Raw genomic sequence first — 15398 nt, 5'->3', positions numbered from 1 at the left:
GTTAAGTATATTGAAATTGCAATAATTGCGTAATAATTTCATTTTTTATATGTTTGGGATCCTTCACATATTATAAATCCAATTTTGCAGCACTTTTACACGACGGCATTATAAGTAATAGCTGAAATACGGGCATATTTTTATGTTTTTTTTTGTTTTATGTAAATGAATTAAATAGCCATATTAAGAAGGCTCTAACATGAAAATTATTTATGGCTGCCTTCAATTAGACAATATTTCCTAAATTTCTATCTAAAAATCAGTTTTCTCTTATTTATAACTCGTTTTTTTTTTGGTTTATGCAAAATAGGGCTAGTAGAAAGGTTCTGACGAGAAAGGTCTCTATGGCTTTTATAAAGAAGACAAAATTTACTTATGTTCTACTTTTAATTCAACTCTCTAGGTCTCATTGGTGCAAAGATACAGGTTCTGAAATGTCTGATGTTTTGTTCGAAAAAAGTGTTAGTAATAATGTATGCCATTTGTGACTTACTAAAATTAACGGACGAAAATTGTCCTTTGCTGACCATTTCAAAACCTAGTAAGCGCCATTGACCATTTTAAAACCTAGTAAGTCATTTTCACTTACTGTGTTTTAAAATGGTTGGTGGCTCTTACTATGTTTTGAAATGGTTTTCGTGGCATTTTTGATTTCGCAGGGTGGAGTTACTAGGTTTTTAGAAATTTTATTTTCGTTTCTAAGCGGTTTTTTGATATTCTGACAATGTAGTTTTGTGCGGAATCGCCTAAAATAATATATGTGGGATGTGAGAATGGAACGTTACGACTGAGTAGAAAGGAACGTAAGGTGAGTGAGTGAAAGGACCGGAAGAGCGAGACAGAATGAAGGAGACGAAAAAAAGATGGAAGACTGATTAGGCGCGTTGCTATTTAATAAAATTTGAAAAAGAGTTAAAATAAAGCTTCGGTACTTAAACTGTATCCAAAAGTGTTTGTAATTGACCACCAATCCCACAAATTTTGGGGGCTCGTCCGGGATTTGGTCAAAAACAGAAAAACGACGGACGACGCAACGACGAAGCACGTGCCCTAACCAACAAGACGAAGACGAAAATTTTTCATTTTGTGTTTTTACGACGACAAAACCAAAATGACCGGCAGAGAAAGGACGACCACGACGACGACCACCACGGATCCGACGGCTACGTACCTCGACGGGATGTTGAGTCTGAATAAATTCGACGGCGAAGACGACACCTACTCGTCGACAAAATGGGCCGAGGACATCGAAGACAACTCTGAAATATTCAGTTGGACGCCGCAACAAAAACTTATTATAGCCAGAAGATCACTATCAGGTACCGCAGCACTGTGGCTAAAGACAGAGAAAGTTTTCAAGACGTTTGAGGAACTGAAGACGGCCCTCCAAAAGGAATTCCCCGACAGCATTAACACCAAAGAAATGCATGAGTTAATGTCAGCTCGTAAGAAGCAGCCCAGTGAGACCTATCACCAGTACATGCTCGTCATGAAAGAAATGGGTAAGAGAGCAAAGTTCCCTGATTATGTATCAATACAATACATAATAGAAGGCATCAAGGACGCGGAGGTGAATAAAACAATCTTGTACGGCTCTACGACGTATCCTGTCCTGAAAGAAAAACTTAAACTATACGAGCAGATGAAGGAAAAGGCGGCAACAGCGGCAGCATCTTCAAGAGAGACGACGACGAGCGAGCGGACAAGGAGGCAGCCTGCAGCAGTCCAGCCATCCCAGAGAAGTCCTGCTATAAGATGCTTCAACTGTGGAGAAATGAACCATGCATCGCGAGAGTGTCCATATAAGAATCGTGGCATGAAGTGCTTCAAGTGCAATGAGTTCGGCCATATTTCGTCGGCGTGCGGTCATTCAACATGGCATCAAACTCAACCGAACTTCCGGCGGCGGGAATCACAATTTCCAGCGCAAGTTGGTCAAGTTGGCAGCACTGGAGGCGAGAGACCCGAGCGACATCTGGCGGCGTCACAGGACATACGGAAACGCGCCATGTTTACGAAGGAAGCGGACATGACATTGACAGATTTGACAGATGAAGACCAAAGACTACAATTTCAAGACGTAAACAAACAAGCATGGAAGTCGAACGACAACAAACCGACGAAAAAGTTGAAAATAAACGATGAATGGTTCGAAGTATTAATCGACACGGGTGCAGAAGTAAATCTCATGACGGAAGACGCATACAAGAAGATAGGAAGCCCTGAATTAACCTGCGAAAAGTTATTGTTGTGTGGACTTGGACTTGTAAACATTCAAAGTCGTGGAAAAGTTTTAATCAATGTTTCTATGGATGGACAGTATTATAGTGTTACTTTTCATGTTATGCCGAATGAAAGTATGCCGTATGATGTGATAATTGGGCAAGAGTTTTTGAAAGATGTGACTTTGGTGATGAATGAGGGAAGTGTGTTTTTCTGTTCGAAAGGAGAAGAATGGTTGGGTAAAATAATGTGTGTTTCTCCTGTTATAGATACAATTGGCTGCCATGAGTATGAACAAGAGTTGTTGGACATAGTGGACCAGTATAACCCTAAACAAATCAAGGATGTGCCACTACATCTTAAAATTGTTTTGAAGGATGACATTCCAGTGACTCAACGACCAAGGAGATTGTCATTGGCCGAGCAGAAACTAGTGGAACAACAGGTAACAGAATGGTTACAAGACGGTATCATTCAGGTGAGTTTTTCAGACTATTCCAGTCCAGTAGTGTTAGTAAAGAGGAAAGACGGACGTTTAAGACTATGTGTTGACTACAGGCTGATTAACAGGAAGATTGTTAGAGACGAGTATCCTCTACCGATCATAGAAGACTTGATAGACAAGCTGCAGCCGGCAAGAGTATACAGTGTGATTGACTTAAAGGATGGATTTTTTCATTTAAAGGTCGAGCCATCATCGGTGAAGTACACAGCCTTTGTAACTCATCAAGGACAGTATGAATTCTTGCGTGCTCCCTTTGGATTGTCAATATGCCCAAAGTATTTCATGCGATTTGTGTCAATCATCTTCATGAAACTGATAGCCGAGAATAAAGTTGTGATATTCATTGACGATTTGTTAATTCCAGCTTCTGATGAGAAAGAGGGTATCGAAAGACTTAAAGAAGTACTAGCTGTAGCCGAGGAGTATGGACTCCAAATCAACTGGAAGAAGGCAAAGCTGTTATGCCGTGAAGTGGAGTATCTCGGTCATGTGATTGGGAATGGAGAAGTGCGACCATCACCTGACAAGACTGATGCTGTTATGAAGTATCCAGAACCTCGAACCGTAAAGCAGTTGCATAGCTTTGTGGGACTGACGTCGTATTTCCGCAAGTACATAGAAAACTATGCTCAGATTGCCATGCCGCTAACAGAGTTGTTAAAGAAGGACAAAGAATTTGAATTTGGTGAAGAGCAGAGAGTGGCATTCAACGTGCTGAAGGGAAAACTGAGTAGCCAACCAGTTCTAAAGATATTTAACCCAACATTACCAATAGAACTGCACACGGACGCTTCCTGTATTGCATACTCAGCAATTCTTCTGCAAAGATATGACGATGGACTTCACCCAGTTCACTATATGAGCAAAAAGACGAATGACGCAGAGAAGAAATACTCAAGCTATGAGTTGGAGGCTCTAGCCATAGTAGAAGGAGTAAAGAAGTTCAGGCACTACTTGTATGGATCACACTTTAAGATTGTTACAGATTGTCAGGCGTTCGAATTAACCTTAAAGAAGAAGGATTTGACAACCAGAGTGGCAAGATGGGTCTTGCTATTGGATGAATATGATTATGAGATTGAGCACCGACCAGGCAGCAAGATGAGGCACACAGATGCATTGAGCCGCATAGCATGTGTGACAAATGTCAGCGAACAGATAAGACAAGCACAGCAACAAGACGATGGACTGAATGCAATCATGAATATTCTGAAAGAAAAACCATACGAGGACTACATGTTAGATAATGGTATGCTGTATAAAGGAGAAGATAAATGTTTAGTAATACCCAGAAGTATGGAGCATGACATCATTAAGAAAATACATGAGCGAGGACATTTTGGGAAGAGGAAAATGCTAGAGTTGCTAAATAAAGACTATTACATGAAGAATGTTAACAAGAAGATTGAGGATTTCATTGTGGGTTGTATTCCCTGCCTTTTAGCAACAAAGAAGGAAGGTAAACAGGAAGGATTTCTGAACAGCATTGAAAAAGGCGGTCTACCATTGGACACTCTGCACTGTGACCATATTGGACCATTCCTGGAGACTAAGAAGAAGTATAACTACATATTAACTGTCATAGACGGTTTCACCAAGTTTGTATGGCTATTTCCAACCAAAGGAACAACAAGTGCTGAGACGATTGATAAGCTACTCATTCTGCAGCAGACATTTGGAAATCCACGTCGTTATATTACAGACAGAGGATCCTGCTTCACCAGTCATGACTTCAAAGAATACTGTGAAAGAGAAGAGATACAGCATGTGTTGATAACCACTGGAGTTCCACGGGCGAACGGACAAGTCGAGAGAGTTCACCGAACTCTGATATTTGTTCTTACAAAGATGTCTATCGCAGAGCCAGGACTATGGTATAAGCATGTAAGCCGTGTACAGATGGCTCTGAACAGCACATTCCAAAGAAGTATCAATACCAGCCCATTTGAATTGCTTGTTGGCACAAAGATGAGATGCAAAGAAGATATAGAAATCTACGACTTAATATTGCAAGAAGAAAGAGAAAATTTTAACCAAGAAAGAGAAGACCTCCGGCAGCAAGCGAAACAGCAAATATTAAAGGTTCAACAAGAAAACCAACAACAGTATAATAAGAAAAGGAAAGAAAGTAATAAATATAAGGAAGGTGACATTGTGGCCATAAAGAGGACACAATTTGGTACCAGTATGAAGCTCAAGCCAAAGTATCTAGGACCATATCGAGTAACAAAAGTGAAACGAAACGACCGTTACAATGTGGAAAAGATAGATTTATCAAAAGAGGGTCCAATAAATACTAGTAGTAGTAGTGACTACATGAAGCCATGGCCTACTAATGATTCGGAGGAGGGTCTTGGTGAGTAAGGTTGTTTTACAGAGATGAATGAAAGAAGTAAAGATTTAAGTATGCAAGTAAAGTATAAGTTGAGTTGATGTATGATAGGATAGTATTATTAGAATAAGAATAGGATGTGTAACTTTAAGGTTTACAAGTTCAAGGTATGTTCAAGTAACTGTTATGTTGTAACTTTTATGTTCAAGTGTAACTTATATTACACAAAGTTAATTTTGTTTTGTTTTATTAAGAGTAAAATATGTTTTAACATGTTATGTTTAAAGGTATCATTGTTTTTGTTATTGTAAAAGATTGTTTTCTATTACTGTATAAGACTGTGTTCTATAAATTTATAAGACTGTTTTCTGTAACGGTATATGACTGTTAAAGTATGAAAGGCTGAGGGCAGCCTTTGCTTCAGGATGGCCGAGTGTGGGATGTGAGAATGGAACGTTACGACTGAGTAGAAAGGAACGTAAGGTGAGTGAGTGAAAGGACCGGAAGAGCGAGACAGAATGAAGGAGACGAAAAAAAGATGGAAGACTGATTAGGCGCGTTGCTATTTAATAAAATTTTAAAAAGAGTTAAAATAAAGCTTCGGTACTTAAACTGTATCCAAAAGTGTTTGTAATTGACCACCAATCCCACATATATAAATCAAAGACCCGTTTTTTTTTAAAGTTGGCGGTTACTGTGTTTTGAAATGGGACAGCCGAGTTGTCCTCGGATTTCCTCATCCAATCAAAAAAAATATTCTGGTGACTATACCTTGTTAAGATGAGGCCTCATTGAGGTGTAGTCACCGCAGCGCCGGGCACCACACCAATGGGGCCTCAACCTTAAACGACAGTATTTTATCGAATATTTTCGAATCCATATTTAATGAAACACAAGGGACATGTTATTTAAATTAAAATCATTTAATTCTTATTTATGTTAATGCAAGGTTCACAATTTAATTGATTGATGATATTGGAATCGCGACACAGAACCTTATAAAATTATTGAGACATAAAAATTCTCAGTTAACTACAATGTTCAGGTATTCCTACAAATTTATACGTGTTTTCGCTAAAACGGACGATTTACAGTGAGCGAACTTGTTCACCGAACTTTCGAAGAATGTAAAAAAAAACAAACACGCCTTAGTACATAATGTACTCCCTTGCGGGGTAGGCAGAGGTGCATTGCTGCACCCACTTTTTGCCAGTGTTGTTATGTTAGTCCCAATGTAATAGGGGGCGGGCCTATTGCCATTTTTCCGCCACATCCAAGACCCGAGAACAAATATCTGTGTTTAAACAAATATCTGCCCCAGGGAATCGAACCCGGGACTTTCGGCTCAGTAGTCAGGCTCACTAACCACTACGCCATTCGCCTTTCGAAGAATGTGTCAGGTTTTTTAACCGGCTACATCAAAGTAAGTTCTTAGTTTGACCTATGTACTTATGTATGTTTGAGCGAGTATGTTTTCAGTGAATGCTTGAGCTGAATATACATTTTGACTTACTTGATTGTTAAAAGTAATTCGTCAGTCTTATCACAATTCAACGTTTGGGACCAACTTCTTTAGTAGTAGTAGTATTTCATCTTTCATTATTGTAGAGTATTAGCTAAATTTCAATGACTTTGGTAGGTTATTCAATCATACAATATGCTATCAAGGTAGAAGGTGGATAGGCAGACTCGGTGTTACATGTCATAAAGAGAAAATGTTAGTATCGCGGCGTTCACATAAACCGATGATGATGTAGGTACTTATATTTATTCGTAATCAGGAATTTTTCGGTTTAATTAACTTAATTTTTAATTAATAATTATTGAACAGTAAGCACCAGGCAATATTATAATAGTTATTATACGCTCGCCAAGTGTAAACGCGCCTACAAGGAACATTATTGTTTTCGCTGCCGACTATTGATGTAGTTAACTGTTATTGGTTCCTTAACTCATGCCCTCCGCGACGATTGGGTTTTACAGCAAAAAGTCCGAAACGACGCCTTCGGATTGGTTCGATCAAGTTTACGAACAAAACGTTGAAACGGGTGAAATATTTGAATATGGAACAAGTACTTAAATGAAGGTGAAAAAGTTGTATGGGTTATTTTTGCCTATACGTATTGTAGGCTAAGTTTACTTATCGATTTGTTCCCAATTACTCGTATTTATCATTATTAACCAAATAAAAGTTTTAATGGATCCTATTTCTACGTTACAAAGGGTAAGTAAATCTGCAGACTATAATATTGGGTATGTGTTTATTTATACCCTAAATATGTATACTTACATAATATTTATCTTAATTTCGTTGATAGCAATTTCTTATTTCAGTACTTAACTAATCAATTCCCTGTCAGGGCCCGCCTAATCCACCTTAAATTGACCACATCCACTTTAAGCTCACCGAAACGACCTCAAAGATATCGGCGATAGCCATTTCGTTATCTTTATCGTTATTATCGGTCGTTATATCGGAATTAACGGCCGTCCGAACAGAAATATAAACATTTATTCGTATTTATAGCCGATCCTGCGCGAGAGTCGATCTATAAGTCACAATACCTTAAGCTATTAAGTTATAAATTCAATCGGAATGTATCAGGAAAGCTCCTGTTACTGATTTGTTCGATTTCTGCTTTAACAGTGCTGAGAAACAGAGTTGATATAAGTTTAATAGACTTGTGTGTTTCACAAAGTCAGGATAATTATTACCTTTGGGATAAAAGACTTGCTGTCTGTCTTAAACATAATAATTACAGAGAGTGATAGCAATGTCTCTTTTATCCCACAATTAGCCATTATACAAATAATTGTGTGCCCTAAGCCTTTCTTGGATTAACAGTTTTGTTTTGATCGAAAGTATTTCTACATAATACATATTTTTGAAAACTATAGCTTACTTTAAAAGTAAAGGGTTTTTCTTAAGTTCCGTCTTAGCTAGAACCTCAAGTCTGATAAAGATCCATAATGAAAATAAACGAAAAACAACGCTTCTCTCAACCCTAACTCTATCAGTACCTTTCTTTGTCATTATCAGCAAATTTAGTATTCAAGCAGCCACACATCTCTTAGGGTTGCCAGACTCCAGACCTATAAATAAAGGGTTGATATTTATCGTTTCTGTTTATTGCTTCGAAAATTATACCCCTAATGACTTCCCGAATTTTCGAGGAGCGAGGATAGAAAATCCTATCTGGCTATTAACAGCCTGCTGAGGAAATTTATGTTCTGGGCTTTCTAGAGTTGGGAGCAGTAAGACCCTATGGTAATGCTTTCGGAATTTGTGATCTTCGGTTGGGTGTAACTTTTGTATGTTTGTTGTGGCTCCGAGAGCTTTTATGTTGCGATGTTGTTGTTTGTGTTTGTTTTTGCGTGTATTGAGGTGTTAGTTTCAGTTATTAAGGTTTGTCTTTATTATTATCTTTGGCTGCTACTAAAATCCATATAGGTAATTAATAAGGTATATATATACCACACCTTTATAGCAGATTCTTGTAAACACCTTTATACATACCTTATCTATATATATATATATGTAAGGTATAATATAATATAAGATATAATAAATATAATATATACCTTATATATATATATATATATATATATATATATATATGTAAGGTATGTATAAAGGTGTTTACAAGAATCTGCTTAGATACCAAGCACTGCATAATATACTTGTATGTCTTTAATGCTCAAGCAATATTTAAATGATACCCAAAGACACATAGTGCTACAAATGAACATCCTCACACCATTGAAACTAAAATAAACCTTCTATTAATATTACTAAACTAACATATTATCGGCAAACCCGTCGGACCCCCTCCTTGGGCCTAATGCGCAGCGACAATTAGAACACAGCAATAAAATGTGATACACTCGAATCCTTCCACATTAATAGCGATACGGTTTGAGTATCCGGAGAAAGGACTCTATAATTACTTTTAGGAATTTTCCCGATCGAAACAATGGTCGGTGGAATTACAATGAAGTTTGTCGCCGACGGACTTAATTACGGGGGTGCTGAGTTATGGGCCGCATGGGCACAACCCATTAGCATCTTCGGCATAATAAAATTTTATAGTGTTATCTGTTTGCAAATTTTCTAACAATCTATTCGTTCAAACGATGTTTGGTTGCCGGCTTTTTTAAACTTGATCGAGCGCGTTCGTGTAGTAAATGAAATTTACGCTCGTATATCACCAATACGTAAATATTTCTATTATTTAAATTATTAAAGGTTTTCAAAACATATTTTTCTATGTCATAGATGTAGCTATGTAAGTATCTGATTTATTTATAGGAGATTCTTCAAACGAATAATTTGTTATATATTTTTTGTAATTTATTAGTTTTTTACTTCGGTACGCACTTATACACCGTTACCATTAACTCCTATCATCGCCATAAAAGCAATATCTAAGTAATATATTCCATAAAACCTCATTTAATTAATAAAGCCGAGTATTTGCAGTTCCATTAAGATTCCACAATATTGGCGCTGCGACTGCTGTATACAAAGAATCGAGCTGTTAATGTTCGAAACTAAAGATTTATGTCTGGAAGGGTTCTCGAGGGTGCAAGCTCGGGGTACCAGTGGGGAGAGCGCCACCGATTTTATATTAAAACTGAGTTCGATAATTTTATGTTTTTATTTTTGGTAATACAATAGAATTCTGATGTATTATGCGAAACTGTGACGTGTTTCATTAATATAACTACCAAAACAAGGACATTTAAACGGATGGATGGAAGTATAGACGTTAAAATTCATAGCAATGAAAAAGAAAAAGTTCCACCTGCCATTGCCATTTCATAATTATTGTCTCTGGAATTTTTTCATTGCTTGCGAGTGTATTAATATTTTATTTTGGGATTACGAATAAATCTCATTTTCAAAGGTACCTTAAAATATTTTTAAACCACCCGGTCACATACCTACGTAATATGCCATTAAATAATGTAATATATTGATCCGTTCATTATTAATGTAATTTCAATGTTGTTAAATTTTACGACCATCTCTAAATAGGAGTCAGTAATTCACTGATTATAGAAGAATAAATATCAGAAGCACCATTTCAAAACTAATCAGTACCAACTTAAAGTTTACAAGTTGTAAAGTAAAGCTCCGTCTACATTGTCACATATTAGGTATATTCTTGTTGGTTTTTATCCAACTCTTTTTAACCCTAGAGTGCTCGCGCTATGAGCATTTTGCCGCGCTCAGCAAAGAATGTTTAATATTTTGTGAACTATGCACTCCTCAGGGTCCAGCGCCTATGTAGCTGCCCTCTCGGTCTTCTCCTACATGTAACGTAAATTTGGAGAAATTCAGTGCACAGGTTACAGCAGGAAGAGAGAATTGAAGAGAGTGTGTCGCGCGGGGCGGCAAAATGCTCACTACGCGAGCACTCGCGTCAGTAAAATTAAAGTTATTTTCTTAACAATTTTTATGAAATATTATAAGTTTTTCTGTGTTTTTTGGTAATAATAATGTAAATGTAATGTAGGTATGTACCTATTTCAGTTTACATTCGATTTACGATATAACTTTGTTAATTTACTAACCAGTTAATTTTACGAAGAATTTACCTGAAAGAAATAGCTCTGCCCATAACTACACCACGTATAACAATAAAATCTTACATATGGACAGTACATAAGTGTTTTTTGTTGGTCCGGTGGTACAAATCTCCCGTTTTGTACCACCGAACCAACAAAAAACACCCTAAAGAAGAGAGGGTACATGCCTATAACTATGTCCATATAAGAAAAATAGCAGGTCAAAAAAGGGTGCAATACATGAAGAAAGTTACTGTGCAACGAACACTTTATGTTCATGTTTCAGGATTGTATTGCTGAAATAAATGCTGCAAATGACAATAACTTCTAATTTTTTAAATAATTTTGAGATTTGTTGATTTTGTGTGGCTTAAGACGCATTTATACCTAAAAGATCAAAAATTTTCCCAAAGCATGAACGATAGCTCATATAGTGAATAATTATAATATTAAAACTATAAATATTACGTTTTCTAATACCATATGATTCATTTTATTCAAATTATATACATTTATAAGATATCGTAATTATTAAGTGTCCAAAAAATACATTTTAATATGGGCGGCAAAATGCTCCCCACGCGAGCACTCGCGTCACACAAAAAGGCGCGACTACTCTAGGGTTAAAAACTTCTGTCAAAGTATACCTACTTATCAATTTATTTAACTTATGAAACTTTCTATACCTAACCTATAAAATCGTACACATGGATTTAGAATACTTTATTTCCTTATTTCAAAAGAATTCATTGGTACATGGAATGATTTGAACCTTGGCCTTACGATTGAGAGCTGAGACCTCATCCGTTACAGCACCACGACTTCTATCCTAGGTAGTCTAACTATAACATATTTTTTTAAGTTAAATATATTCGTTTGCTATAGTTTGTCCTCACCTTTATGTCACCGTCGACTCACTTTATCGAGTTTGATCGCATGAATTTAGATAGAGACATAAAATTTTATTGTTCGTCGAATCTTGTAAAGATTTTTAATGGTTTTCGACCTGAACCCGTTTTTGATATGTTTCTGATAGTTTTTGCCTGACTGATACTCAGAACGGAAAATAATTATAATATATAAAAAACACAATTGTAAGTAGGTAGGTACCTACTAAATACTATTTGGAAAATAATGGGGTGAACGATAAAGGTGCAGCATGCATATCGCAAGATCGACTGACAATATTGCCTATAAAATAGGTAAGCTGAGTACTTGCTTACCAACGTTTTTATTTTAATTTTATAATTTTTAATATTTTGAGATTCTACTTAAACAAAAACATTTAACTAATAGTGGTTATACAGGTATAAACCTATTCACAGAATATTATTTTCCATTGCCGAGCAACAAACTTGTATCACTTGTACCAAAAAACCAATGTTTTTTTTTATTTTTTATCATAAGAAAATAAAACAAAATTACGTTTAAAATTTGACTATGCTACCGGGCAATACCATAAATATTAGATGTTGATGCACCAAAATATCGGTAAAAGAATCAATCCACGTCCGTTCTAGGAAACGCTTTCGTCCACCATCACTTTGAATATAAAGTGATGTAATTTATGTGATGTTATCACTCTACACATGTACTTAAATCGATTTGAAACGTGCCTCAATCGGTTAAGTTATCGGTTTTACGGCTTTTTTAAAGGGCGACGGAATTTGTTAAAATTTTCGTTTGGTTTTGGCTGTTTTATTAAATTCAGTCTTAATTTTTTAAGTCTTCTTCTTAGGTACCTACCATGTAGGTGACAAACAGTTGAGTTAAGGTTTTATCACTGGTAAAAGGTTTGGTCAGGTTAGTCTACCTAGGTTGCCTGAGTATTTAAGGGTGACATCAATTAAAGTAAGTAAATTCACGCAATAATAGCAACGAACATGTTTTTCGCTTTCGACCATGATCATTAATTGTTAGCTGTTACTTACTAATTAGGTATATCTCTATAAAAAAAGAGATAATATCTAGGTTCGATACCGAGAAATTGGATGTTTTTTCTGTAGACGGTAGCTGTATTGATGTTCCGAGATGGATAGATATAAAAAACCGGCCGAGTGAGAGTCTAACTCATGTACGAAGGGTTCTGTACTATTATTTCTCTTTTAGTTTATAGATTATTTTTCTAAAACATTTTATTTGCCAACCTATTTTACTTTGATTTTATAATTATCAATTAAGAAGACATGTAACACAATATTTTATGCACATTTCATAGTTTTAGATCAACGTAGGCACCCTACGGGTGTGCTAATGTCGCAAAAGGGACCTTAACCATCTTACATGGTTTTCATCTCTACAGGTTTCTAATATAAATGGTTTTGACAAGGCAAACGACAAAGTGTTCATTTTTTTTTTGATATAGAGGACCCTAAAAACCATTTGCTTCCAAATTTTATTAGATTATACATATTGACATTTTATAGTTTTGTAGAAGTGGAAATATAAAAACATAGGTAAGTAACACGTTTTTTTTAATAAACGAATTCCGATAATTCCTTACAACTTTTATTTCATTTCAACTCGTCCATGTAATATTTTTTTCAATATCCCTATAGGTAGGTCCTACCAACGTATTTCATATGAATTTTACCATTCACAAATTCACTTCGACAGTCAGACAGACTAGTTTTCTCACTTTTACCGACTAAAACAGATAAGTAAATAATCTGTCTATCACATAAATAGCGTTACAAATGCAAAACTTATAACACCCCCTCCATCATTTGAAATCAAATTTCCAAACGCACCCAAGCCACAAGTGCCCCGATTAGTCAATACCTTTCCCAACGCCGCTCAGAGTCGAGGCGTCCTTAATGAAAACGAAAGAAATTAAACCAATTCTGCAACTTTCGTCACTATCCCAGCCATTCCCAGGGCCCCAGCCGCAGACGTTTAGCAATCAACCACCGTTCGCAATCTCCGCGATACTCATCACCATTACGTAAAAATTACTATAACCGTAATGAAATACAGACAGACAGTAGCTGAACAATTATGGAGGCCTCCTGTCATTACGGCGACGATTAGAACAGATAGCTTCGCTTCTCTGGTCACATTCTTTAATAAAAATATATTAAATAATGCGTGCAATAGTTGTCTTAGGTAGACAATAGGGGTAAAGCTCTAAACGACGTAAACGACGAACTTGATCATGGAAATGTAGATCTTAAAATAGAGGTGCAAGATGCAGTTTTGGTTGAAGTTGAAGGTGGTGGTTTGGATGAAGGTTGGGAAACAGTGGATGTTGTAATTGTGCTGAGTGCGTTTTATTGTCTGAATGTCGATAAGATGCGCGATTTGAGGTTCAATAGCCCTAATCTCTGTGGGGGAAAGTAGCACGTTAGAACTTTACAAAGTCTTCAATTCTTCGTGTCATAACATGAACTGACTCGGTATACAGCTAACGTATACGTATACCGAAGTGTATGCATTTACTTTGTCATGATTTATATCAAAATTGATTATAGTTACGATTGCGTTATAAGTATTTTACTGGTAAATAAAATTGTAATCCCTACATACAAAAGTATCACAACATAATTCACGCAGCCTGAACAACAAAGTCACATAAAAGTAATTATTTCCAAAATTGGAACTCTAAAGGGTGACGGAAGAATGTACCTAATAGGTCCACGCAATCTATTGTCATTGGAGCTTCGAGCATGCGCAAGAGTGGCGGTTATCGCTGCACGACTTGGACGTATTGTGACAAGTTATTGTCTTTGGATTTGGTGGTCTCTTTCGAAATCCTTATTATCTTCGCCCATTCATTTCTCGATCTCGAGTGCTGTGTGACAGACGATTTTTATGTCAACGGTACCTTTGTGTTCCGCTGAATGATTTTGTTTGACGTTTTTGTTGTTTGCCTGTTTTATTGTATTGTGCTCCTTCGATTGTGGTTTTTCATTTTGTTTTGATTCAACATGTGTTATTTTACGATCTTTTGTATTACGTATTATTTCATAAATAACAAAAGTATTCCAAAATTATTAAGTACTTAGGTAATTAAAGCAAACTTAATTTTGGCTCTAAAGCCTTACAAACTAGACAGTTTAAAAAAATACTATAAAAAAGAATCAAATATTGAAATCATAGAATTAAAAAAATAACCTAGACCCAATGTGATGACATTAGCAATATCTCAAAAAAATACTTTAAAATGGCCAACTACCACTTCTTAGGGTTCAAAACACACACGATCAAAACGCAGCACCACTCGATACCATCACGGCGTAATTACAGCTGCGTATTCACGCATCGCTTGCGACGGCACCGACGAAATTTATACTTGGAGGGTAGATACACATCTAAACAGCTTTATTGATAGTCGTGGCTTACGGCGAGCCGACCGTTTCTTTAATTACGCGAACACTTCGATTGGGAGCGATAGTGTTCTAAATTTGAATCGGGAACGGTCGGGTGACGCGTTGTAGAGCGGCTCAGGAGCTGTCTGAAAAAATAATAAGCAAATACCTAATCTTAATTCCCAAACCAGTGGGGCTTCTCTGAACATTAGTAATTAACAACCCATAATCAGCGATCTCCTGTCAAACATCTATCATATAAGTAACGTCAGATTTGACAAGCGAGCGACGCTGCTTAAGGGCTAATGTTCGGTGGTGGTAACCACACAGGTCCAATTAAAGACATCACCACAGCAGAGACAATAATAATAATAAATCAAGTAAATACATAGGTACAAACAGATGGACACAAACTAAGTAGGTAAGTACTTGAGAAACGACACATGATTATGAAATGCAT

The 15398-nt window shown here is 36.5% G+C and overlaps 1 protein-coding gene across 1 annotated transcript; it reads left to right on the top strand.

Annotated features, from left to right (window-relative positions):
• Window positions 1–754: 754 nt before the first annotated feature.
• Window positions 755–3215, top strand: LOC119694113. The gene is made up of 2 exons (XM_038119644.2): window positions 755–2701; window positions 3093–3215. Exons 1-2 carry the CDS (start codon window positions 1112–1114, stop codon window positions 3135–3137), a joined length of 1635 nt encoding a protein of 544 aa, XP_037975572.2. The 5' UTR covers window positions 755–1111; the 3' UTR covers window positions 3138–3215.
• Window positions 3216–15398: the final 12183 nt, after the last annotated feature.

The sequence above is a fragment of the Plutella xylostella genome, chromosome 16, assembly GCF_932276165.1.
Source record: "Plutella xylostella chromosome 16, ilPluXylo3.1, whole genome shotgun sequence".
In the NCBI taxonomy this organism is placed as follows: domain Eukaryota; kingdom Metazoa; phylum Arthropoda; class Insecta; order Lepidoptera; family Plutellidae; genus Plutella; species Plutella xylostella.
The sequence above is the reverse complement of the archived record's forward strand: the minus strand, read 5'-3'. Positions and strand labels throughout refer to the sequence as shown.